At 43.7% G+C, this 25,613-nt stretch overlaps 1 protein-coding gene across 2 annotated transcripts; it reads left to right on the plus strand.

Moving 5' to 3' along the window:
* Positions 1 to 21,671: 21,671 nt before the first annotated feature.
* On the plus strand, positions 21,672 to 24,375 carry LOC123446605 (phosphatidylinositol transfer protein 2-like). 2 transcript variants are annotated; one of them, XM_045123179.1, is made up of 11 exons: positions 21,672 to 21,737; positions 21,904 to 22,014; positions 22,149 to 22,179; positions 22,279 to 22,427; positions 22,821 to 22,912; positions 23,061 to 23,068; positions 23,233 to 23,304; positions 23,385 to 23,552; positions 23,634 to 23,729; positions 23,827 to 23,949; positions 24,032 to 24,375. In XM_045123179.1, the coding sequence occupies exons 2-11, from the start codon at positions 21,995 to 21,997 to the stop codon at positions 24,122 to 24,124; spliced, it is 852 nt and encodes a 283-aa protein (XP_044979114.1). In that variant the 5' UTR covers positions 21,672 to 21,737; positions 21,904 to 21,994; the 3' UTR covers positions 24,125 to 24,375. The 2 variants fall into 2 exon arrangements, with proteins under 2 accessions (XP_044979114.1, XP_044979113.1); XM_045123178.1 differs by having other exon boundaries at positions 21,678 to 21,737; positions 21,831 to 22,014.
* Positions 24,376 to 25,613: the final 1,238 nt, after the last annotated feature.

Raw genomic sequence — 25,613 nt, forward strand, 5'->3', positions numbered from 1 at the left:
AGTACGACCACGATACCCCTTTATGGGACAGGGCTTTGTTGATTACTCTGGTCGGTGCTAGCAAAGAGCCACATTACTAATGGCGGGAGTGATCGGTGTCACTCTCGTGATGGGGTCGTGCCAGGTAGGACGACTATGCCATTATTATGAGTTCCAGGCACACCGTTGGTCCCTGCATGGTTGTTACAGTCCAGAGTCGGTGCTCGTAAGACGTACAACATGTGGGCTGGGTACCAATCGAGTGGATCTCTTTGTCTAGTATCGTCAGGGGAAAGATGATCATCGGGTACTTACCTCGGGTATATGTGATATACCGCGAGTCGTGGATGACAGGGAAGTATTCCGTTTCTCGTGGGTCCAGCGTACTACCTCTGCAGAGTGTAAACTATTCAAATAGCCGTGTCCACGGTCAAGGACAGTTGGGTGGTGCTGCTTAAACTACGTCCTGAGTTTCCGCATAAACCAAGTGTGTGTGTGTGGTGTTAAAAAGGTGTCCTTATAATCATGATAATCACAATAATATGATCAAGTTCGGTGACTTGACATATAGGGTAAACCCGGATGGTTTAGCCCTCATTAATACCCTGAGATTATGACAAGTACGATGACTTGGCATTTAGGGTGAACCCGGTGTGTTCAACCCTTTACGGATATGTCAATATCTGTAACCTGATATTCACAAGCAAACCTGATGCATATACATGATCATACCACCTCATCGCATTCCACCCAAGATAACTGTCACTGTTATTCATTACCATTTATGTCATGGGCTATTTGCGACTACATTCAAAGTACTCATTGGCTTGCCACTGGTTATGTTATTGACCAGACATGGAAGGACCAGAGTTTGGCGATGAGTACGCCGTCGGAGACGGACCTGCGATCTAGGACGCTTCCGAGTCAGAATGCCTGTCGGTGTAGGCTTGATGGCATGGGCACCGCTTAGCCCTTACGAGTTTCCGCTACTCGATGTATCCCTTTATTTGGCTTTAGGCCTTGCTCTTGAACCCGACCTTCTGGTCATTTGATGTAATAATTTCGTACTTGGATGTAAGACTCTATTATTCAGTATCTGTGTTCAGTGAACATTGATCCTTGGGGTCACTGGGCACGGCGAACTCGACTTGCTAGTCGGGGTCCCCACACCTTGATTGGACTCAACCTGAATCACATAAGCAAGTTAGGAGTTTTCTTGGTCTAGCGAGCTATTGTCGCCGCTTTTTCGAGAACTTCTCCAAGGTTGCAAAGCCTCTAACTGAACTCCTCAAGAAAGATAAAAAGTTCGAATGTACCCCACAACACGAGCATAGTTTTTAGGAACGGAAAAGATGCCTCACTTCTGCACACGTATTGGTACAACCAAATTTTTCTAAAGACTTTGTTATCTATTGCGACGCCTCTCGACAAGGATTCGGTTGCATTCTCATGCAGGATCATCATGTGATTGCATACACATCTTGAAAGTTGCGTCCACATGAGGATAATTATCCAACACATGATTTAGAGCTTGCAGTTGCAGTCCATGCACTGAAAACCTAGCGACATTACCTTCTGGGTAATCGTTGCAAAATTTACACTGATGACCAAAGTTTGAAATACATCTTCACCCAACCAGATTTGAATCTCAAGCAAAGATGGTGGGTCGAGTTGATCACAGATTATGACTTAGGGATAACTTATACCCCGGGGAAGGCCAATGTCATGGCTGGTGCACTAAGTCGTAAGTCTTATTGTAACAATCTGATGTTACAACAAAGGCAACCACTTGTCCACGAAGAATTTGGGAACCTAAACCTTCACATTGTTCCTCAAGGATTCCTTTCTACATTGGTGGCGAAACCTACTCGTAGGGATCAAATCAAAGCTGGCCAAAAGCATGATAAGGGTATATCCCACATCAAGGAGGATGTCGCTACCGGAAATGCTAAATATTTCTCCATGGGTGATCAAGGTGTTGTGTTCTTTCAGAACTGTTTGGTGGTTCCTAAGAGCCAATATCTGTGATAGTTGATCCTTAAGAAGGCTCATGAATCTCCTCTCATGATTCATCCTCGTAGTACCAAGATGTATGAGGACCTACGCCAGAGGTTCTAGTGGATTAGGATGAAGAGAGAATGATGAGTTCGTTGCAAACTGCGACGTTTCTTTTCATGTTAAAGAAAAACATCAAAGGCCTTCTCACACCCTTCAACCTATAGCTATTCCTGAATGGAAATGGGATAAATTCGGTATGAATTTCATCACCGGATTTCCCAAGACCAAGAAAGGGAATAATGTTATCTTTGTGGTCATTGACTGTCTTTCCAAAGTGGCTCATTTTCTTCGTGTTTGAGAAACTATAACAACTAGCCAGCTAGCGGAGTTATATATTTCCCGAATAGTGTCTCTTCATAGTGTTCCTTTGGAGATTAACTCAGACCGTGGAAGTATTTTTACTTCTCTTTTCTCAGAAAGCTTCCAAAATGTCGTGGGGTCTCATCTCTCCTTTAGCACTGCTTTCCATCCTCAATCAAGTGGTCAACTAGAATGAGTCAATCAAATCTTGGAAGATATGCTTAGAGCTTGTGTTATATCTTTCGGCATGAATCGAGAGAAATTCCTTCCATTCCCTGAATTTGCTTATAACAATAGTTATCAATCAGACTTGTGAAAAGATCCTTTTGAAGTTATCTATGGACGAAGGTGTCGAACACCTCTTAACTGGTCAGAAACCGGAGAGAGGCAACTCTTTGGTGTGGATATGATCCATGAGGTAGAAGAGAATGTTTGCATTATTCGTGAAAAGTTGAAAACATCCCGATCTCATCAAAAGAGCCAAGATGATCGTCATCATAAGGCTGTGACCTTTGAAGTTGACGAGAAGGCTTACCTTTGGGTTTCACCTCTGAAGGATACCCAATGATTCGGTATCAAGGGCAAATTGGTTTCTCCTTACATTGGTCCCTTTCACATTCTTGCCAAACAAGGGGAGGTTGCCTACGAGTTGGAACTTCCTCCGCACCTTTCCAACGTCCATGATGTTTTCCACATCTCGCAACTCAAGCATTGTTTCTCGGATCCTATCCATGAAGTGGACCACAAAACGCTTGATCTCCAGAATAACCTTTCATCTCGAGAATACACTATTCATATTCTTGATCAAGATGAGTGTACCACTAGACGTCGAAATATCAAGTTTCTCAAGGTTTAGTGGTCAAATCATTCTCAAAAAGAAGCAACCTCGAAAGGGAGGACCGTCTCTGACTAGAGTACCCCGTACTCTTCCCAAAGACTTCTAAATCTCGGGACGAGATTCTTTTGAGTGGGGGTGAGTTGTCACATCCCTAGTTTTCACTTGCATTGTGCTAGCTAGAGTGTGCGTCATGTTTAAATTTTGCTAAATTGAAAATGGGAATAATAAACCCTAGCACCTCACCAAATTAAGACAATTCAAATAGATGGGATTTTCAATGAACCCAAAATGGCCTTAAAAATGTTCATCTTTTCTGATAAATATTGGCAATAATAATTCAGAGGTGCATTTTATTTTACACTTCCATTTTGACATTTAAACTAATCCAACAAAGCTTCTGAAAATGGCAAATTAATGCACTATAATTATTTAGGTGCTCCAAATTGCTGAAACTTTTGTGAGAGTTTGAAAATATTCAAACTATATTTTATAAGATGTTTCAGTCATTTTGTGCTAAGTATTTTCGGCCAAACAAAATAAAAGAAAATGTCAAAAATAACAAAACACAAATGAAATAGAAATAAATAAATAAGGGAAGCTAACCTGGGCCACTTACCTGGTCCACTGGTGGCGCAACCCACCATCGAGTCACCATGTGTCGTCTTCTTCCTCTTCTAGTAGGCAGAAGAGAAGGAGGCCACGACGGGCTGGCTGAGCGCCACGCCGGCATCTGCCTTGCTGCGTCCTCCATCGTGCTCGCGAGGGTTTACCTCCAGAGAGCCACCTGGATCCATCCCTCTCCCCATTCGCCCCTCTCCTCTCTCCCTCGTTACTGCTCTGCCATGGCCGCCGCTCCCTAAGCCCGTCGCCATCGCTAGGCTTGCTCCCCTGCCCTCCATCGCCCTCACTAGCTCAATGGCTCCGCCCTGTCCTGCTGCTGCTCATCGCCAAGAGAATCGACAACAGGAACTCCTCAGTCACCGCCCCGAGTTCATCTTCAACCCCCGGCAACCGAAGTCGTCCCCGTTGATTCGTCGACGTCAGGTCGTCCCTGAGCACGCTTTCAAAGGCTACAGACTCGCTGTGAGTTAGAGAACCCATTCCTCCTCTCCCCTGGTCAGTTGCGTGATGTAGCCACGGTTGCCATCGAAGCCCACGAAGCTCTGCCGCACAAGCTCGACGCCGGCGACACTCCGGTGCCCCTCAGGTCGAGCCAGTGCCGCTGTTAGGACTGTGTGCTTGCGTAGATCACATAGGTGGCCTTAGGTAGGGATTCCACCCCCTCTAGCACCGACCCCGAGCTCACCCGAGCTCTAGCAGCCGCAAGGCTCGCCGCCGCCGACACTCTGGTCCACCCCAGCCCTGGGGCTTGCCCCATTAGATTCGTCGATGAGAGGTCATTCTATTAATGCTCTCCACTGGCCAAATGGTCACAGGAGGACGGATTCTGATCCCCTTCGCCGTGTCTGGTGCCACCGCTGGCTCAACGCTGGTGAGCCCGACCTATTTGACCACAGGGTTGATCCCCGTGGGTCAGTGGCAGGTGGGCCTAGCCCCTGGCTAATTTCATATTAGGTCAAAAATAATTAATTAGTTTAATTAACCTTATCACTCACTAATAGTAGGTCGTGTTTCATTAATTAGGTTTAATGATTAATTTTAATCTCATTTAGTACCTGTGTCACTCACCAGTGGACCCCACTGGTCAGGTTTGACCTCGCAAGTCATTTGACCAGCTGATGTCATGGTGATGAAGTGTTGACGCAGTAAATACTTTTTTCGTTTATAATAATTCCAAAATTAGTTTAAAACTTCTAAAATTCATAGAAATTAATCAATAACTCAAATTGAAATAATTTATATATGAAAAATTATCAAAAAATCCAAGGAATCCGTTGGCTCTATTATAGTGCGTGATAGAACAAGTTATACCTTCTCATCAGGTCAAATCAATTAAAGGGTATATGAAAATACCTTATTTGAAGTGGAATTTGAATCTTTGATTCAAACGAGCTTCAACCAATTTGCTAATAGGCGCATTAGCTCATCCAACATATTCTTTTCATGTCATGATCATTCATAATAGTTTTTCACTTGACGCGTATTGATTGTTACTTGTTTGCATTGCGGTAGGCTTCGCTCCGCACGATACCGAGGAGTATCCAAGTGAAGGAGTGTATTCCACCGTTGATCTAGAAGGCAAGCACCCCTTTTGAGCATTTCGACCAAATACCACATTCTCCCTCCTGCTCTTTATTGCATTAGGACACAACGTTTCAAATGCTACTTGCTTCGGTAGTTGAACCCGTTCCTCTACATGACTTGTCATTGACACAATAAATAGAAAAACCATACAACCTAGCATATCTGGTAGTTGCTTGAGCCATAATGTGCCTTACCTTGCTATGCTTGCTATGCTTACAGTTGTGTCAGGCCTATTTCATGTGGATGATGAACTGCAGTGAATGAATGTGTTCTGGTGACAAAAGATAAGTATTAAACCTGATTTGGTAAAGGTACCGATGAGAGGCTGTGTAGGAGTACATGGCGGGTTGTCTCATTGGAACTGTTCTTAGGAATTGAGTTCCATGTATGTGATCCAAGACTAGCTACTACCACATGTTCGGCCCTGAAATATGACCTCGCTCAACTTATTAATTGCCTAGTACTCGGTCCAGGTGTTGCAAGTAGTTTCTGGTGTTTGTAGCATATGCTGGGGGTCGTGCATAGCCTGACCTTAGATGTGGGTTGTGACACGGTAGGCAGTGGCACGGTGTACCAAGTGGCACCCAGATGGTGGGCTTGGGAACCCTGCACACATCGTTTGAGGTCGTAGCGGAAACTTCGTCCGGACTTTCGTGCGGGTTCAGTCTCAAATAGGTGATAAACCTGGACTAGGTGTTAGCGTGGTTAACGGTCATGGCCGACTCCCTCGCTGGGCTTCCACTTGAAGGTTGCCGAGGTGCGTGAAGTGCGTATGGCGATAAGTGGCGAGAGCGTGTGTGAAGAAATACACCCCTGCAGGGTTATGATCTACTCGAATAGCCGTGTCCTTGGATATGGACTACTTGGAAACATATGTTGTTCATAGATAACTTTAATGGCTACTCATAAAAGTATCAAGACAAGTGTGAGTACCATGGATGGCATTCTCGTAGGGAGACGAGGAAGGATCCATGGTAGTGTATTGTTGTGGACATAGTGGACTCGTGTACGACTTCTCATACTTGTTCAAAAGTACTCGTAGTCGTAGTACAGGTTACCCAAGAGTCAAAGCTCGCTTGCTGCATGAAACCCCACAACCCCCTTGTTGATACATGTGCACGAATAGATAGATCTGACTTAAAGTCTTGCTGAGTACTTTCGTACTCATGTTTGCTTAATAACTGTTGCAGACGAGACCCACGAACCATGAGGTGGGTTCTACACTACTAGAAAAACGGCTATAGCTAATATGGATATTAATGGCGAGCAGTGGCGCACCAGATACAGGTGCGCCATTATTGGCCATATTACTAATGGCGCACCTGGTGTGCGGTGCGCCATCACTAGTTTTTGTCCTAGCCCCACACCCTTCCCTGACTTAGCAGTGGCGCACCAGGGGAAAGTGCGCCATTACTAGTTTTAACTACTAATGGCGCACCACACCCACAGTGCGCCAGTACTAACATTTTTTTTTCATTTTTTTTCAAAACTAGTAATGGCGCACCACACACCAGGTGCGCCATTAGTAACCCTGGTTACCAATGGCGCATTCTTAGGTGGTGCGCCATTGCTAACCCTCCCCCACTATAATCCCTTCCCTCCCCTGTCTCCTCCCCCGAAGGCCGGCCCTAACCACCTCCCGCTGCCGCCCGGTCCTCCCCTGCCGATTGACTTCCTCCCCCGCCGCCCGGTCCTCGCCTCCTCCCTCCGACGAGCGAGGGACTCCTCCACCCTCCGACCCGCGCCGGCAACCACGCGCGGACCGACCCCCAATAATGGGCGACGACAAGGCCGCCGCCTCCCCCTCCGCCTCCGCCGCGCTCTCCTCCTCCGGCCGCGAGGTTCGCCCCTCTCGCCCCCTCCCTCCCTTCACGCCTCCTTCGTTCCCCTTCACAAAAATGAAATTGGTACGCTGTTGAAGATGCAGCGCTTACCACACATCTAACTGCATATCAATCCAGCACATACTACACTTACAAATGCGTATCAATCATGGAAATGTAAATGCTAGCATGAATTGCAGTACTCAATGGAGTTCCCAACAGAAATGGTGCTAGCATTTTTCTGTTTTGTTTCGCGCCGTACAAAAAATATTCATTGATTGTTGATCTGTAAAAAGTTTTTCATGTGATGGATGGGATGTTTTTCATGTCTGTGTCTTGGTTCTTGAGATAGGGATGAAGCATGATTGATCCGCTTGTGTGTATGTAGTATTAACGGTTTCTTTCTAGTCAGTGCACAGATGGACCGGCACCAATTGATTAATTTCGTTCTAAGACTGCTGTTGTTGGAGTATTTATGTATTCATTTTGGGGAAGTAGACAGCAAACAAAGACATGGCCCTGATGATATTAAACAATAAAAAGAAAGAGTTTGCTCTGGCAGCAGTATGCATTTGTTTCTTTTTGTTCAGCCGAGGAAAGCATTAAGCAACACACTTTTTTTTGTTGTCTTGGTTTTTGCCTCTAACCTTGATATTACTCCTGTCTCACAATATAAGAGCGTTTTTTTACATTGGAGTTTATCTTTATGTGTTTTTTATACACATGGATGGTATTTACGATGAATATAGAAGGACAGTATTTACGATGAATTATTTGCTAAAAGGGGCTGCCTATCAACATGTTGCTTTTGTAAATAGGAGGCGACCATCTAGGCATTCTTTAGAACTCATGATCATGTTATAGTAATCTAGTGACAAGCTAAACCGTAACTCCCTGGACGCTGGGGTCTGGAACCATCGGATATATGACCACAAATGCGCCCTAGTTCCTTGTGGACACAACATTAGTGGTTTGGTCGCCGATTAACCTTTGTTGGTGGTGGCCTGGAATCATCGTTAAACCTTTTTGGTTGTTGAAAAGGTCTAGGACCTCATTGCTCCAATTGAAACACCTTGTAATAGACCTTTTGAAAGTAGAGTTGTTTCATTTGCCGCCATGCTAAAATTCTACATCTCCACCTTAAAAAGACTGGAGCATAGTGACAATGGTGGACTATCAACTTTCCACCATTCAGGAGATGATGATATCCTTATGGCAATTCATCAAAGAGAATCAATACGGAGAGGGGGAAAGGAACAAACTCACATCTCGCCATGCTTCTCTTCCCGTGACTTCATCTGTTTGGTAATGTATTGACCAGTCTCGCGACCGTCTCGATATGCCCTTTTGCCATGCCCCATCTTTACCTTCACTGTTGACTGTTCGGTTTTGACCGTTGCATCCCTCACGCTGGACCTTCATAATTTGTTTTGTATTAAGTGATTTTGAAACTTGTGTGTTTTTGTATCGTTGACTCTAATTACCAATTTACCATGGTTCCTTGATATTAACTCTAGCTAAAAACACAATGACAAGGTGGAACCCTTCTTCCGAGTGTTGGACATGTCGAGCTAGAGGTGGCGACGATGTGGAATCAGGGAGGCAGTTATGAAGAATACTTGAAAAAGAGACGAGTAGATCGGAAAAAGAATGAGGGTGAGTTTAAGCAAAATATAGAATAAGATTAGAAAAGGAAACTATGGGGTGAGCTCACATACGAACATAGCTAGTGGCACCGTCACCTTGGACCCTTTGGCATGTTCTTGTGTTTGGTGGCCAGATTTTTGTGTAAAACGGTGTGGTGTGTTGCTTGAGCCATTTTCTTACCACCTAAGTTGTAACTCATTATTGTTTCATTACGCAATAACGTTTGGAGGAATGGAAGGACAAGTGTAGATAACCAAAGCTAGTGGTACCACTATTTATTACTCCATCCGTACCTAAATAATTATAGTTAGGGAAAACTAGTGTAGTTCTTTCCAACTATAATTATTTAGATAAGGAGAACAAAATAACCTTCACCATACTTAACTCAGGAGGTTCTATGAATAAAAATTAGCAAACTCGAGCCTTTTTGCTCAATCAATGAAAGAAAATCCGAACCAATTATTATCTGGCAAAGATTAAAGTAGAATGCTCATGTTCTTTATTCTTGTTCATTCATGCTTTTCCTTTTGATACTTCCCTTGCACCGAAAGAGTGATCTTCATGTTTGGTAGCTTTGCTTGTATTTCTGAGGTTTGGTCAATTTAATGTTTTGCCGGAATGTTGATTCATTTCCGTTCCGGCAAATTTCAGGCGCTCGGTATGTCCACTTTTTAGTAAATGTCATGCCCAAATTTTCTCTGTTTTAGGAAGTGTCTGATGACGAATTCGTTATGTGCGAATACTGCCAAGACAAGCGCAGCCTTTGCGACACGCCTTTCCTAGTTGATGATAGGCGCTTCAGCATCATGTTGGATGAGGACTTCGAAGTGGATACAGTAAGTCACAACGACAAGTCTTTTTTTGTAATTAAGCATGACTTATTTTGCTTCAACTTATAGTTTTTATTTTTTACTATTCTACTAGCGTATCCCCTGCCATGCAAGACATTATGTGTTGGATAAGATTGGTTTCAGTACTGAAATAAATATGGAGGTAAAGATAGTTCACTTGAGGACCGAGCATGGTTATACTTTTGCCATAAATTGTACAATGCAGACACCTACTCCTTTTTTGAATGCAAAACTTGGGTAGCACTATGCAAGGCTTATGCATTTGAGACTAATATGCTGATCACCTTTGATATTCGTCCGGAAGATGAAAATGAAGGTAATATCAACATCTGGGTCGATGTGCAGATGCCTCCAGTTCTACCATTATGTGAGTTTCTCAACCACATTTATTAAGTAATTTATATTGTTTATTTAAAAATAGTTGACAACTTATTTCCATTGACAGCTTATTTTCATTCTTCAAAAAATGTACGAAAAATGGTCGACAGAACCTATTACTACAATGATGAAGCGGAATTAACTCGTAAGGAGAAACATCATCTTGTACAATTTATTAATGATCTTGAGAATTACAATACCTTTCAGCAAACTCCCCAACATTATGGTCAATATGTGCCACTAGTGCACGTGGTGAACTACGGTAACATGCATGGAGATTGCATGGTAAGATTTTCTACTATTACAACATCCATGCATCTTTTGCATAAATTCTTGTAAAACTAAACTACATTGCTAGCTACAAAGCTAATACTATGTTTTTCAACAGAAAATCCCGGAAGATTGTGTGCCTCATCTGATGTTACCAAGAGGTCGCGTTGATGTTATGATGATACGACCAGCACGGCTAGGTCAGCCTAGGTATCTGATTTACTCCTGTCCATACCGGATTTCTAAAACCGATGAAGTCATGACAATCAAAGATTGGAAAAAATGTATGGTCTATCCTAGAGAGCTACTTGGAAGAAACATTGTGCGTAGGCCAAGAATTGGAGACAAGATGATCTCCATTCTCCATAATGGAGAGTCAGGGCCTATCTTGTTTTATGATATTCTACCTAAGCAGAGGAGTAGGTCCTAGGTACAATATGTTATTATGTGCTACAATGTGATGATGTGCTACAATGTGTTAATGTGATGATGTGCTACAATGTATTAAATAGTATTGGTGGTAATGACTATGATGATTATTAGCTGTTTCCGAGATGATGTGATGATGTGCTACAATGTGTTAGAGTTGACGATGATGATGAGGAGGAGTTGTGATTGTGACTAGTGACCAACTTTTGTTATATGATGTCTCAGTGACTATGATGATTACTTCTACATCACTATATATGTGTCGCTATTTTCGAGATGATGTGATGATATTTTATGAAACTATTGTATAGAATATGTATCACTTACTTCTACATCACTTATATATGTATCACTATGATGAACTGTATTCGGAGACTAATCTTCTATTGTATTCGATAAATATGTTGTTTATATTTTGTGTTGTAATGTATTTTGTAACGTGTGCAAATATCAGAAAAGAAAAAAAATCCTAATATTCATAGTAGTGGCGCACCATCTAAAAGTGTGCCATTAGTAACCCACAGCAGTGGCACACTTCTGGGCCTAGTAATGGCGCACCAGGTGGTGCGCCACTGTTATGTAGATTAACAGTGGCGTACCGGGAGTGCACCATTACTATTTATTAGTAGTGGCGTGATAATAGTGGCGCACCTATAGTGCCATTAATAGAAAAAATAGGTGCGCCACTAATACCTTTTTTTCTAGTAGTTCTACCTAGACGTTGATGACGTCGAATAGCTGGTGTCCCAATTACGGTATGGCTCCTTCGGAAGGGAAATATAGATAGTCAGGCTTTATGCCTTTTACCTTTCATCTGTCTGTACCGAGACAACTTTAAGTTTCTATATGGCTTGTATGACTTTGTGTGTATGACTTGAGTGTCGGGTCATGTGACCCCTACCTGCATGAACATCTAAATAAATGTTGTGATGTTGTATGGTTATGTTGTGATGAGATTGTTGTATCTATGCATATTGAGTATGTCATGCGTACATGTGATGTGTTGCGGTATGTATGGGGTTCGGCACCTAGTTGCGTGCCTTTATAGTACTCTTTACAGGGAAATGCCCCTTTGTGCTTCCACTGAGCCTTGGTAGCTTGCTACTACTCCGGACACATTGGTTGACTGGCATGTATCCTTCTTTGTCGTTGTGTATGTTCCTTTGGGGAAATTTCACGCGGTGTAATGGAATCCATGTAGCTTGCTACGACTCACCTACAATCGTTGTTGACCGACACCTGCATTCATGGGTTATGTATACATGTCTCTGTAGGGATGTGCCACTTGGTTTACAACTAGTTATGTTGACCTGGGTTCTTTGACATCGGAATGCTAGTGACACATTTACATACGTGAGTCAAAAGACGCAAACGGTCCCGGCCAAGGTAAGGTGGCAACCGCGGGTATAACCGTGCGCGAGACCGCAAAGTGATTTTGTGTGTTATGCTGGAATTTTGTCCAAATATGGACCAGCCCAATATATATGAATTCAGAAAATTCCTAATAAATCCTAGAGGCCCACGCAACCCATTTGTGCACGGCAAGAGGTGGAAATGTTTAGTCCCACATTGCTAGTTTAGTGGGAGTTGGACCTCCTTATAAGGGAGCATGTTTCCACACATGTATGAGCTTGAGAACAAGAGAGACATACACGCGCGCTCCTCCTCCGCCGCCGCCCGCCTCGTCACGACGCGATGCGGGTTGCGGGAATGAGCCGAGCCGAACTAAATTTTTTGCCACGCACGACTGGTATACGAAAGTCCACTCGGAGAAGCTGAACGTTTTTGCTAGTGGATATTGAAAGCGAACGCTACAGTTTCGTTGCTCTCTCCGGCTCCCGTCGCTGGCCTCTCGCCTCCTTATCCTCCGCCTATAAAAGAGAGGTCGCTCCTCTCCAGAAAGACGCATCAAAAATTCCCTCTCGCCACTGGTTCCTTTCTCTGTGCTGCTGCTACGTTCTTCCCCATCCTGTCTTGCGGCGTGCACCGTTCGTCGGGACAATAGGCCTCCGAAACTCCATCTCTTCGAGTCCTGTACGGGAGAAGGGTGATAAGGTTTTTGGGGAGCGCTCAGCGCGACTACTGGCTTCCATCACGGACACCGATGATTTCTTCCCAGACGACGACTACTTCCCCGACGTCGACCACCTCTCTGGTAACATGGCCAACGACAACGCCAACACCAATCCTACTGCTGCTACAAATCAGTACGTACTCATGTTCTTATTTCAGTTCCTACCGCAACCTTATTATAGGAAATTTACCCCGAGTGGTTTTGCTGCCTCCATGAGACCTCATATGTTTGAGGGTGTTCACTACAAGAGATGGCGTGTGAGAGGCGTTCCATGGTTTCAAACCATGAGCTGCTATGACGCCACTCTTGGCAAACCTGAAGGAGATCATGATGCTCAACAGGAGCTAGCTTTTTAGAAAATGGATACCTTGTTTAAGGCTGCTCTCTTGAGCGTTCTTGGTGAGAACATAGTTGATGCTTATGCGTCAATTGATAATGGGAAATATATGTGGGATGCACTCGAGACCAAGTTTGGGGTCTCGGATGCTGGCCCTGAGTTGTACATCATGGAACAATTCTATGACTACAGGATGACTGAAGAGCGCTCCGTGGTTGAGCAAGCTCACGAAATACAGTCATTTGCAAGAGAACTTGAGCACTTCAATTGCATGCTACCGAACAAGTTTGTTGCCGGAGGCATCATCACTAAACTTCCTCCTTCGTGGAGGAACTTTGCTACCTTACTGAATCATAAGAGACAGGAGTTTTCCGTTCCGGATCTCATAAGTACTCTTGATGTGGAAGAAAAGGCGAGAGCAAAAGACACACGTGCTCAAGCTATTGAGGGAGGTTCTAGTGCCAATCTGGTACAGAAGAAAAACTTCCAGCCCCACAATGTCAAGAACAAGGGCAAGTATGATGGTAAAGCAAAGTTCGATGGGAAGAACAAGGTTGTACAGCACACCAACTTCAAGAATAAGAATGACAAGAAGAAAGGTGTTTGTCATGTGTGCGGAGATCCTGATCATTGGGCACCTAACTGCCCTAATCGTTATGACAAGCGTCAACATGGGAAAGGCGGCAAGTCTGCTAATGTCGTCATTGCTGACACTGACGTTGAGGATGTTGGGTATGGTATATTACCCACTATTCTTTCAGTATGTCATTTTCCTGATTGGTTGATTGACACGGCTGCTAATGTGCATATATGCGGTGATATTTCCATGTTTTCATCTTATCAGTCCGCAGGGACTTCCACCGTCCTGATGGGCAACAGTTCACCTGCTTCTGTTCATGGTGTTGGCACAGTCGATCTGAAGTTTACTTCGGGAAAGGTCGTGCGGCTGAAGAACGTGCATTATGTCCCCTCCGTCAATGAAAATCTTGTTAGCGGATCTCTTTTGTGTAGAGATGGATACAAGCTTGTCTTTGAGTCTAATAAATTTGTAATATCCAAGTATGGAACTTCTGTTGGTAAGGGCTACGAGTTAGGAGGCTTGTTCCGTTTATCCTTGGCAGACGTTTGCAATAAAGTTGTTAATCATGTTTACAACAATAGTGAATCAAATGTGTGGCATTCACGTCTTTGTCATGTTAACTTTGGTTGCATGTCGCGACTAGTCAAATTGAACTTAATCCCTAGCTTTAACACCGTCAAGGGATCTAAGTGTCAAGTTTGTGTGCAAGCCAAACAACCTCGTAAGTCTCACACGACTGCTGAAACGAGAAATCTAGCACCACTAGAGCTCATACATTCAGATCTATGTGAAATGAATGGCATTTTGACAAAACGTGGAAAGAAATATTTCATGACACTAATTGATGACTCCACTAGATAATGCCGAGTGTATCTTCTGAAATCTAAGCATGAGGCTTTGAATTTTTTCAAGATCTATAAAGCTGAAGCAAAAAACCAACTTGATCGGAAAATCAAGAGGCTTAGGTCCGATCGTGGTGGAGAGTATTTCTCAAATGAATTTGATTCTTTCTGTGCGGAACATGGTATAATCCATGAGAGGACGCCTCCCTATTCACGTCAATCAAATGGGATAGATGAAAGAAAGAATCATACTCTAACTGATTTGGTAAACGCCATATTAGATACATCGGGTCTCTCCAAGGCATGGTGGGGGGAGGCGATATTGACTGCATGTCATGTCCTGAATCGAGTTCCCACAAAGAACAAAGAGATAACTCCATTCAAGGAATGGGAAAAGAAAATGTTAAAAATCTCTTATCTACGAACGTGGGGTTGTTTGGCGAAAGTCAATGTGCCAATCCCAAAGAAGCGCAAGCTAGGACCAAAAACTGTGGATTGTGTTTTTCTGGGATATGCTTTTCGTAGCATTGGATATAGATTCTTGGTTGTAAAATCCGAGGTATCTGACATGCATGTCGGTACAATCATGGAGTCGAATGATGCGACTTTCTTCAAAGATAACTTTCCCATGAAGGATATAGCTACCTCATCTAATCAGGAGATGCCTAATTCATCAAACCATGAATTAGTCACAATTACTGAACCTATCATTTCGATGGAACACTTTGAAAATATTGTGGAGGAGAACAATGAAGTTCCTACCAGGAGCAAGAGACAAAGGACTCCAAAGTCCTTTGTGATGATTTTCTTTTGTATCTCATATATGACACTCCCAGTTTTATTTCAGAGGCCTATGCGTCTGAAGATGCTGACTAATGGAAGGAAGCAGTCTGTAGTGAGATGGATTCCATCTTCGCAAATGAAACTTGGGACATCACTGATCGTCCTTATGGGTGCAAACCTATAGGATGCGAATGGGTATTCAAGAAGAAGCTTAGGACTGATGGTACTATCGAAAAGTACAAGGCACGGCTCGTGGCTAAGGGTTATACCCAAAAGGAAGGTGAAGACTTCTTTGATACTTACTCACCCGTGGCTCGACTGACCCCTATTCGAGTACTAATTTCACTAGCCGCCTCACATGGTCTTCTCGTTCATCAAATGGATGTTAAGATTGCTTTCCTAAATGGAAGTTGGATGAGGACATTTACATGGAACGACCAGATGGGTTTGTAATAGATGGTCAGGAAGGGAAAGTATGCAAGTTGCTGAAGTCTTTATATGGGCTTAAGCAAGCACCCAAGCAGTGGAATGAGAAGTTTGAAAAAACTCACAACTGCAGTCTTTGTTTTAAACAAAGCTGATAAATGTGTGTACTATCGCCATGGTGGGGGCGAGAGAGTATCCTTTGTTTGTATGTTGATGACATACTGATTTTCGGAACAAATCTGAATGTTATTAAAGAGGTCAAGGATTTCCTATCTCACTATTTTGAGATGAAGGATTTAGGAGTGGCTGATGTCATTCTGAACATGAAGTTGTTAAGAGACGAAGATGGTGGGATTACGTTGCTTCAATCTCACTATATGGAAAAGATCTTGAGTCGCTTTGGATATAGTGACTGCAAGTCCTCTCCCACACCATATGATACGAGCGTGCTGCTTCAAAAGAATCGAAGAATTGCTAGAGACCTATTGAAATATTCTCAGATTATTGGCTCGCTTATGTACTTAGTCAGTGCTACAAGACCTGACATCTCTTTTGCTGTTAGCAAACTGAGTCGGTTTGTCTCAAAACCAGGAGATGTGCATTGGAAAGCTCTAGAGAGAGTTTTGCGTTATTTGAAAGGCACTGCAAATTTTGGAATTCACTATACTGGACACCCAAAGGTGCTTGAAGGGTATAGTGATTCAAACTGGATCTCTGATGCTGATGAGATAAAGGCCACGAGCGGATATGTATTCACTCATGGAGGTGGCGCTGTTTCTTGGAAGTCTTGCAAGCAAACGATCTTAACAAGGTCAACAATGGAAGCAGAACTCACAACACTAGATACAGCTACGGTCGAAGAAGATTGGCTTCGCCGGCTCTTGAGTGACTTGCCGGATGTCGAGAAACCTGTACCGGGTATACTTATGAACTGCGGCAATCAAACTGTGATCACGAAAGTGAGCAGCTCAAAGGATAACATGAAGTCATCAAGACACGTTCAGAGAAGGTTAAAATATGTCAGAAAAATGAAAAACTCCGGAGTTATTGCATTGGATTATATCCAAACATCTAAAAATATGGCAGATCCTTTTACTAAAGGTCTATCACGTAATGTGATAGAAAATGCATCGAGGGAGATGGGTATGAGACCCACAATTTGAGTTGTTCACAGTGGTAACCTATTCTTTGTGATAGGAGATCCCGTGAATTAGATGTGGAAGACAAGCTGTTGGTCAACTGAGAGGAAAGTATCCTTATCATTAATAATACCACTCCATGAAGATGCAATACTTTCCTAAACTGCATGGTAGGTTGATATACATCTTAATATGTTCTAAGTGGCTTATTGAAGCAGAGATGTTATCCTGCAGAACATCTTTTGAAGAACATACCTATATAAGTCTGATTGTTAACGTCGCAATCTATGAGAGTAGGGTTCTCTCTAGTAAACTCATGAATGGTCTTGGAGTATGATGCATAAGCTCCACCCGCGGGGAAGTCCCACGGTAGCCTAGTATCGATCAAACCTCTGTGTGAAGCTAGTTTCATAGAAAATTTACAGTTCAAGGCCTAGTCCACTGTTCAAGTTGCTTACTGGTGTAGCATAGAGTTCTAGGTGGAAGTTCAATTTAACAGTCTCCACTGCAGTATCGGTATATAAAACAGTGTTTTGGAACCAAATGCAAATTTTGTGTGCCTCTGGGATCTGGTGGGGGATTGCTGGAATTTTGTCCAAATATGGGCCAGCCCAATATATATGAATTCAGAAAATTCCTAATAAATCCTAGAGGCCCATGCAACCCATTTGTGCAAGGCAAGAGGTGGAAATGTTTAGTCCCACATTGCTAGTTTAGTGGGAGTTGGACCTCCTTATAAGGGAGGATGTTTCCACACATGTATGAGCTTGAGAATAAGAGAGACATACACGCGCGCTCCTCCTCCTCCGCCGCCCGCCTCGTCACAATGCGTCGCGCTGCGGGTTGCGGGAATGAGCCGAGCCGAACTAAATTTTTGCCACGCACGACTGGTATACGAAAGTCCACTCGGGAGAAGCTGAACGTTTTTGCTAGTGGATATTGAAAGCAAACGCTGCAGTTTCCTCGCTGCTGTCTGTTCGTTTCATATCCTGTCGCTCTCTTCGCCTCCCATCGCTGCCCTCTCGCCTCCTTCTCCTGCACCTATAAAAGAGAGGTCGCTCCTCTCCAAAAGACGCATCAGAAGTTCCCTCTCGCCACCGGTTCCTTTCTCTGTGCTGCTGCTACGTTCTTCCCCATCCCGTCTTGCGGCGTGCACCGTTCGTCGGGACAGTAGGCCTCCGAAACTCCGTCTCTTCGAGTCCTGTATAGGAGAAGGGCGATAAGGTTTTTGGGGAGCGCTCAGCGCGACTACTGTCTTCCATCACGGACACCGACGATTTCTTCCCGAACGACGACTACTTCCCCGACGTCGACCACCTCTCTGGTAACATGGCCAACGACAATGCCAACACCAATCCTACTGCTGCTGCAACTCAGTACGTACTCATGTTCTTCTTCTTTCAGTTCCTACCGCAACTTCTTGCTATAGTATCTCTTCTAGATATGTTATGTATCTGCTCATCACATCGTATGATACCTTGTCTATATAGAACGGTTACACATATGTTCTTTTCTAGATCATATGTGCACATATCTTTTGTCATTTCATCTCTATATTGCATGTCTTCTTCTGTCTTTATTATGATGGTTATGTTTATCCTAGCTTTTTTTTAATAAAATCCTATGGTAAATTGCTCATATTTCCAACATGTTACACACTAGATTCCTATGACTTTGGATCGAGGTCCCGACAACAACGACACAAAGGAATATTGCCTTACTTGAGAAACCTCGTTAGTTTTCACTTGAGCCACACCTTTCGTGATACATGGACACCGTTACGCGGGGGGCGGGGGGGGAGGATGACCGTCGGCTTACCTTCGGATTCTTCTCCAGGCTCACCGTCTGCGTCGCTATCGTTGTGACTGCGGGGGGATGTTGAGTATATTGATTATTAGGAAATACTAGCACAAATGCCCGTGCATTGCAACGGGAGAAAAATAAACAATGAAAAAGTGTAGTCCATTGGTAAAAACGCACGTGGATACTGTAAAAAAAAGGCATGTACGTAAGGTCGATTATAAAATATGTACAAAGAAAGAACCTAGTGCAAGTACATCATGTCCAAAGATTATAACATTTATCAAATATTGATGCTTAACATGTCCAAAGATTATAACATTTATCAAATATTGATGCTTAAGTTAACATGTTACAATACAAATAGTCGATACAAAATAAAGACAAATATTGATTAGCAATATATCCTATATAATATTTTAAAATATTTAACATGTAAAATAACAACATATTCAAACTCTACACATTTTTCTAATCAAGTTTCATATATAACATGTCTAAATTGGATTTACGGTTTAAAAGATATTGTTATTTGAAAATTTATATTTATTCTGAATGGACTTCGAGGTTATTAACGCATATGTGAGGGGTTTACGTATAAAATTTAAAAAACGATTCACTGGCTACAGTTTGGACCGCGGGTTATTTAGCATGAAAGTAAGGGGGTCTTTTGTAAAATGTGAAAAAATGGTTCGCCTCACTTATAAACAGACTGCGGGTTAATTAGAGGAAACTACAGGGGCCTTTCTGCAAAAACGCCATGATGGACGACAGAAACCATCGATGCTTTATTATTAGGGAAGATGAGATAGACTAGGATTTGTCCTACCTTGTGTTGTACTTCAAGTTAATCATTGTACTCCTATATATATGTCATGAGGCTTAAGTAATACAACAACTATTTCACCAATCCTTCTCTTCCTTCCAACATATATAAGCGCTTGCGTTTTTACTGTGTTAAATAAACACTAGTGGGGACGGGGCCTATAGTCCCGGCCCGTAAGGGGCTTTAGTCTCGGTTCACCAACCGGGACCAAAGGGGCGGGACTAAAGGCCTAACCTTTAGTCCCGGCCCTGTTCCAAGCCGGGACCAAAGGTGCTCCACGTGGGCGCCTCGGAGCGCCCTCAGGGGCAGGCCCTTTAGTCCCGGGTCTTAACACGGACCGGGACTAAAGAGTTTCTGCAGATTTTGTGATCTTTTCTGATCTTATACCGCAATGCAGTGCATACCGGGCATTTATCCATATTCTCGTACTTCTCACCGCGGTAGAGGATGCAGTCATTAGGGCATGAATGTATCTTCTGCACGTCTAATCCTAGAGGGCAGACAAGCTTCTTTGCTTCGTACGTGCTGGCGGGCAATTCGTTCTTTCTTGGAAGCATCTTCTTCATCAGTACCAGCAACTTTCCGAATGACGAGTCAGTCACACCGGTCTCTGCCTTCCACTTCAGCAATTCCATTGTGCTACCCAGCTTCTTCTGGCCATCTTCACAAGTTAGGTACAACAATTTGTTGTGGTCCTGTAACATCTGCTCGAACTGCAACCTCTCCTTTTCTGTGTCGCAACCTCGCCGTGCATCATAAATGACCCGGCCAAGATCATCAGCGGGCTCATCTGGTTCCCGTTCTTCATCCTGATCTTCTTCTTCATTGGCTTTCATTGCGGTATCAGCATACTCACGGAACATAGATCGGTAGTTGTCATCATCGTTCTCTTCTTCTTCATCGTCGTCTTCCATCATAACCCCTCTTTCTCCGTGCTTAGTCCAAACATTATAGCCCGACATAAAACCGGACCGAAGCAGGTGGCTCTGAATGACTCTTGAGGAAGTGTAATCCTTCTCATTCCGACATTCAACACATGGACAAAACATATAGTCACCACCATGCTTGTTCGCATCGGCTGCATCTCGAAAAGAATGCACGCCTTCTCTGTAAGCGGTTGTGCGTCGATCACCGTACATCCATGGATGGCTCATCTGCGTTATACGACAGTATATCAAATACAATCACGATCCTAAAAATTAGTACCGCACGGTCTAAACGAGGAAATATAGTTGCTAACCTTTTAGAATAAGTAGAAATAAAGAGGAAGGGGTTTAAGCGTGGCTCGGGCATCTCATATCGTAGTTGTGTTCGATGAACTGAAGCGGCATCGCTCTAACACACATTTCAACAAACGCCTCTAGTGCATCCAAGAAAAATGGAGAGCTAGCACACACCCACACTCTTCCATCCAAGAAAAATGGAGAGCTAGCACACACCCACACTCTTCCATCCAAGAAAAATGGAGAGCTAGCACACACCCACACTCTTCCATCCAAGAAAAATGCAAGGAAGAGGGGAGAGGGGGGTTGTGGCCAATATATATAGGCAGAAGACTTTAGTCCCGGTTTGAGACACAAACCGGAACTAAAGGTGACGCACATGCGGGCTGCACACCGCGTAGCCCTTTAGTCCCGGTTTGAGACATAAACTGGGACTAAAGGCTCCTTATGGACCGGGACCAAAGCCTCGTGGACGGCATTGCGATTTGGGGCGACGTGGCCGGGCCTTTAGTCCCGGCCCAGAGGAAGGCCGGGACTAAAGGATCGAGACCAAAGGCTCGTTTTCCACTAGTGAAACTTGGATACATGCACGGTAGAAGAACCAGTCTCTTTCGCCGCACAAATGCAAACCCCTCATGATCTGCATGACGGAACGGTGCTTTCTGAAGCCACATAGGTTCCTCCTGGCCAAGTGTTTTCCCCTGGCCGGGCCCACGTGACAGCAATACGAAGGGGTGGGCACCATTGCAGTGGCGGCCGGGCGGATTTCGTCAGCATCTTCCTGTCCAGAAGTTGCAAGATACGTTACATAAAGGGAACCTCTGACGTGCTTAAATTACCCACCTCACAAGTCACAACCCTGTTGATGGAGACGTGCCCTTGTGAGGATCCTTCGCACATTCGCCCGCCTCGAACCTCAGATTCCCACTGTAAGATGACATGAATTTTCAGTTTCAAGTTGTAGTATTCCATTATCAGATTTTGCATCTGTCGGAGGTCATAAGTGGAAGAAGTGTAAAAAGTGTAAACAGCGATCTGAAGCTGTTCCCGAGTCCTGACTCTTCCTCCACTGCCTTCTTGGGAAACGGGTGAAAGAGTTCTCCTCCTTCCGGTTTCAAAAAAAGGTCTCATCTTCGTCCTCTCAAAACCAAACTCACCCAGCCACCATCTCGAGCCTGCTTCCGCCATGGTTCAGATCAAGGAATTGTATCCTTTTATCAAAGATCTCTATGTTCATTGCAATATCGCTTTATGGGAATTATCTTCTACTTTAATTTTCTTTCTGTTAACTCACGTGATTTCCTCGATTTGCCGCGCCTTGACTATGATCCTGCACTAAGCCGAATCATCATGCCTATGTCGATGGAGGAGGTATGAAGAACCACAACGAAAGAATTTAACAAGTTTTTTTAGTATTTTGAAATTGTGAGATGGTAATTGAGCTGACCAAGATCAATCATTGTATTGCAGTATGAGATAGGGCTCAGCTACACCATCATCAAGATGGAGCAGCAGAATACAAATGGCAAGGAGGGCGTGGAGGTGCTGCAGCAGGTCCCTTTTGAGGACGAGGAGCTCGGCAAGGGCCAATTCACCTCGAAAGTTTATAATTTACAGAGGTTCGTACATATATATAGCCAGTCACCTAGTTTTGTTTTTCGTTAGTATATCTACTACTCCCTCCGTCCCAAAATTCTTGTCTTAGGTTTGTCTAGAAATGAGGAAGTAGTTCAGAACATGACAAATTTCACCGATTTCCTAGTGATAATGCATTCTAATAAGTTGTTTCAAAAAGAAGACATAACAGTATGCTTGTTTGGTATTAAGGCCATCACAACCTTGTAACTTGGTTTTTGACAATGAGTAATCATCAAAGGTAAGAACAAACCACTGGAACCGAATAATTGGCTAACTAGCAATGCAATGCTAAGGGGTAAAAACTGTGTGAAATGAAAGGTACCGGATTATTGGATCAAGTATGAGCAATAATTTTCCTTAAAAACTGTCTGCAGTAAAATTCCAACTTGGATGAAGGGCTTTGCATCTGCGAGTGCTCTCGCCGTACATGAGGACTCGTGGTCCGCGTATCCAAAGAGCAGAACAGGTTAGAAAGACTCTTTTTTGCCAATTGCCAATCATAGTTAAGCTAAAATTCTATGCTTATCAATTCTTAATGAACTAGTTCCCGATGTAACTTTGTATCGCCCTCCTTTTTTCATGTTTGCCATGGATGTTGATCCGACCTCCATCAGTGATCAAGGTACTGCAAGTAGATAAATCCTTCGAATCCTGCACATCTCAGTTCATCCAGCACTCCCAATTCCCAAATTATACAATCCTTCGAATCCTGCACATCTCAGTTCATCCAGCACGCCCAAATTATACTAACTTCACTATTCTTGCTTATTTGCTACTATCATGCAGTGCCCGCTTTTTAGCAAGTGTTCACTGACGATTGACACTGTGATTAGACCTGACAACGGATGCTCTGAAAATGTAAGCACATTCAGTTGCCTCCTAGTCATTTTCAGTCCTTGAGACGAAAGGAAACGAGACTAAGAGTGCACTACAACCAGGCGCACAATTTAAACAGCCAGCAGCTAGCTGCAAGGGAGGTAGAGGTCGTCGACATCGCGTCGGTATCGCGGGACTACTGGAGCAAGGTGATCACTGCTCCAAAAGTCGACCTCACAACATTCAAGTCGCAACGGACTGACCGAGGCCCTCTTTTGGATGGGTGGATGGTATGCAGATTCTGAATCAGAGATCTATGTGTACTGCTACTGTCAAGTTTGACTGTGCCTGGGTTGTTGCATTCGTTTCAGAATTCATGCCGTCCCGTGATGACCATATACAAGCTGGTGATCACGGATGCTCCCATCTGGGGCTTGGGCGAACGGCTCGAAGACTGCCTCATCACGGTACCTGCATATCTTGTCAAACTGCGCATCGCTTGATCTGAATCTGGCAGAGCGTGAATACTTCAGAACCTCAGAGCTAACACTCCATACCGTGCAGGGGGAGAGGGCGCTGTTTCTGTCGTGCCACCGGCTGTGCTTCGCGTGGATAGACGAGTGGTACGGCATGACCATGGAGCAGATCCGGGAGATGGAGAGGCACACGGACCTACACCTCAAGAAGGTCAGCAGGACAGCACCGTATTGGGTTATACTATCTGTCTATGTTCTTACATTTGGGTCACTAACCGATGATGATGCTGCAGACTCTGAAACAGGCTGCAAAACCCAGGAGCAAGAACGAGGGCAAGAGGAAGTCCCTCAAAGACGAGATCGCAGTCATGGGGAGCTGCACGTAGTGCTGGTTCCGGGAGATGATCCGTTTATTTCAGTGTCCCAGTTTGCTGAATTCCCAAACCAGGAAGACGTCTCAGATTATGTGTGCATCGAAATATGGATTACTTAACACTGTACATATATGTAAGCATCCACTGAAGATGCTGCTGCTGTAGCCAAGGCATCATGGGCTGCAAGTGCGTCCGGTTTAGTGTAAACTATTGGATGATGGAATGCATACTTTTTTCAAGGAGGGTTTATCCTCACACGACCATATATTATTACCTTCAATTTACCGAACATGCTGTAAGAAATATGTGCAATTTCTAAAATCTTAAAAAGACTGTTGGGGCCCGTCCGACAATGCGGATGATCTGTGCGGCTGCTTGTGTGGCAACGATGGCCGCTTTAAGCGGAGTAGGAATTGCTGCTGTGTTCTGCTAGCTCGGTGCAGGTCCAGCGTTTTTTTATCCTACAATGCTCGTCGACAGAGTCAAAGCTGCCTGGTCGCCGGCACGTGTGGTGGACTATTTGGCATTGTCCGACGCAGGTCTCTGCGCTCGTCTGCGGTGGAGGCTACATCGGTGGTCGTCGATGGTGAAGTCGGAATCGCCCTCGCGGAGGCATGATGACGATGACGTCGGATTGCAACCTCAACGGAGCTCTTCCCCTTGGCGGCGTGTGTGCGTTCTTGTGTAGGTTGTCAGGTCGTCCTGTGTGCCTTGTTTTGGTGGATGCATTGTGATGATTTTAATCCGGTTTTTTATTTATTAACCAGGCAACTCTCTTCGATCTTTTTTAATTGGATTGGGTTTTAAGGGATCGTGTTTAAAAAAATAGAGTGAATAAATGACAAGAGGTGGTTCTAAACTTTAATCTAACTCTGAATGTTGAGAAGATGTGAGCCTTTTTCATATTGGTTGCCCCACCCTACTCTGTGATGGGTTGAGAAGAAAAATAGAATACCACCCGCATTTGCCTCATCCAAAATTATTTTTCATTGTTTAAGAAAAACCCTAAGTAGGGTTTAGCTTCGATAGGCCTTTTCATAGCTTCTAGTCGAGTCATCACTAAAGACAGAATTTATTATTTAAAATTCTGTTTATAATATTATCTTTAAACTATTTTAATATTTAAAGAAAAAAAGACATGAAAGGGTGAACAAGGAGCGAGCATTTAAGGACTACTATTAGTCGGCGGGTGACATCAAGGTGTACACAAACACATCTGGATATGTCCACGAATAAATTAGGTTGTCCGTTTAAGAGATAGCCTCTCGGGGATGCGCTAAATTAAGTGGTTGTGATATTATAGTATAACTGTATTACTTCATCCGTTTAGAAATACTTGTCGACAAAATTGGTATAACTACATATATTTTAGTTTTAATACATCACTTTTATTTATTTTTAATACGTATTTTTAGACGAAGGAAGTACAAATTACGAGTATTTGAGTAGTTTGAAAGCTTCCACCACCACTTACAAATGACACTAGTAGAAGAAAAATCTA

The sequence above is a fragment of the Hordeum vulgare genome, chromosome 4H (genome assembly GCF_904849725.1).
Source record: "Hordeum vulgare subsp. vulgare chromosome 4H, MorexV3_pseudomolecules_assembly, whole genome shotgun sequence".
Classification (NCBI taxonomy): Eukaryota; Viridiplantae; Streptophyta; class Magnoliopsida; order Poales; family Poaceae; genus Hordeum; species Hordeum vulgare.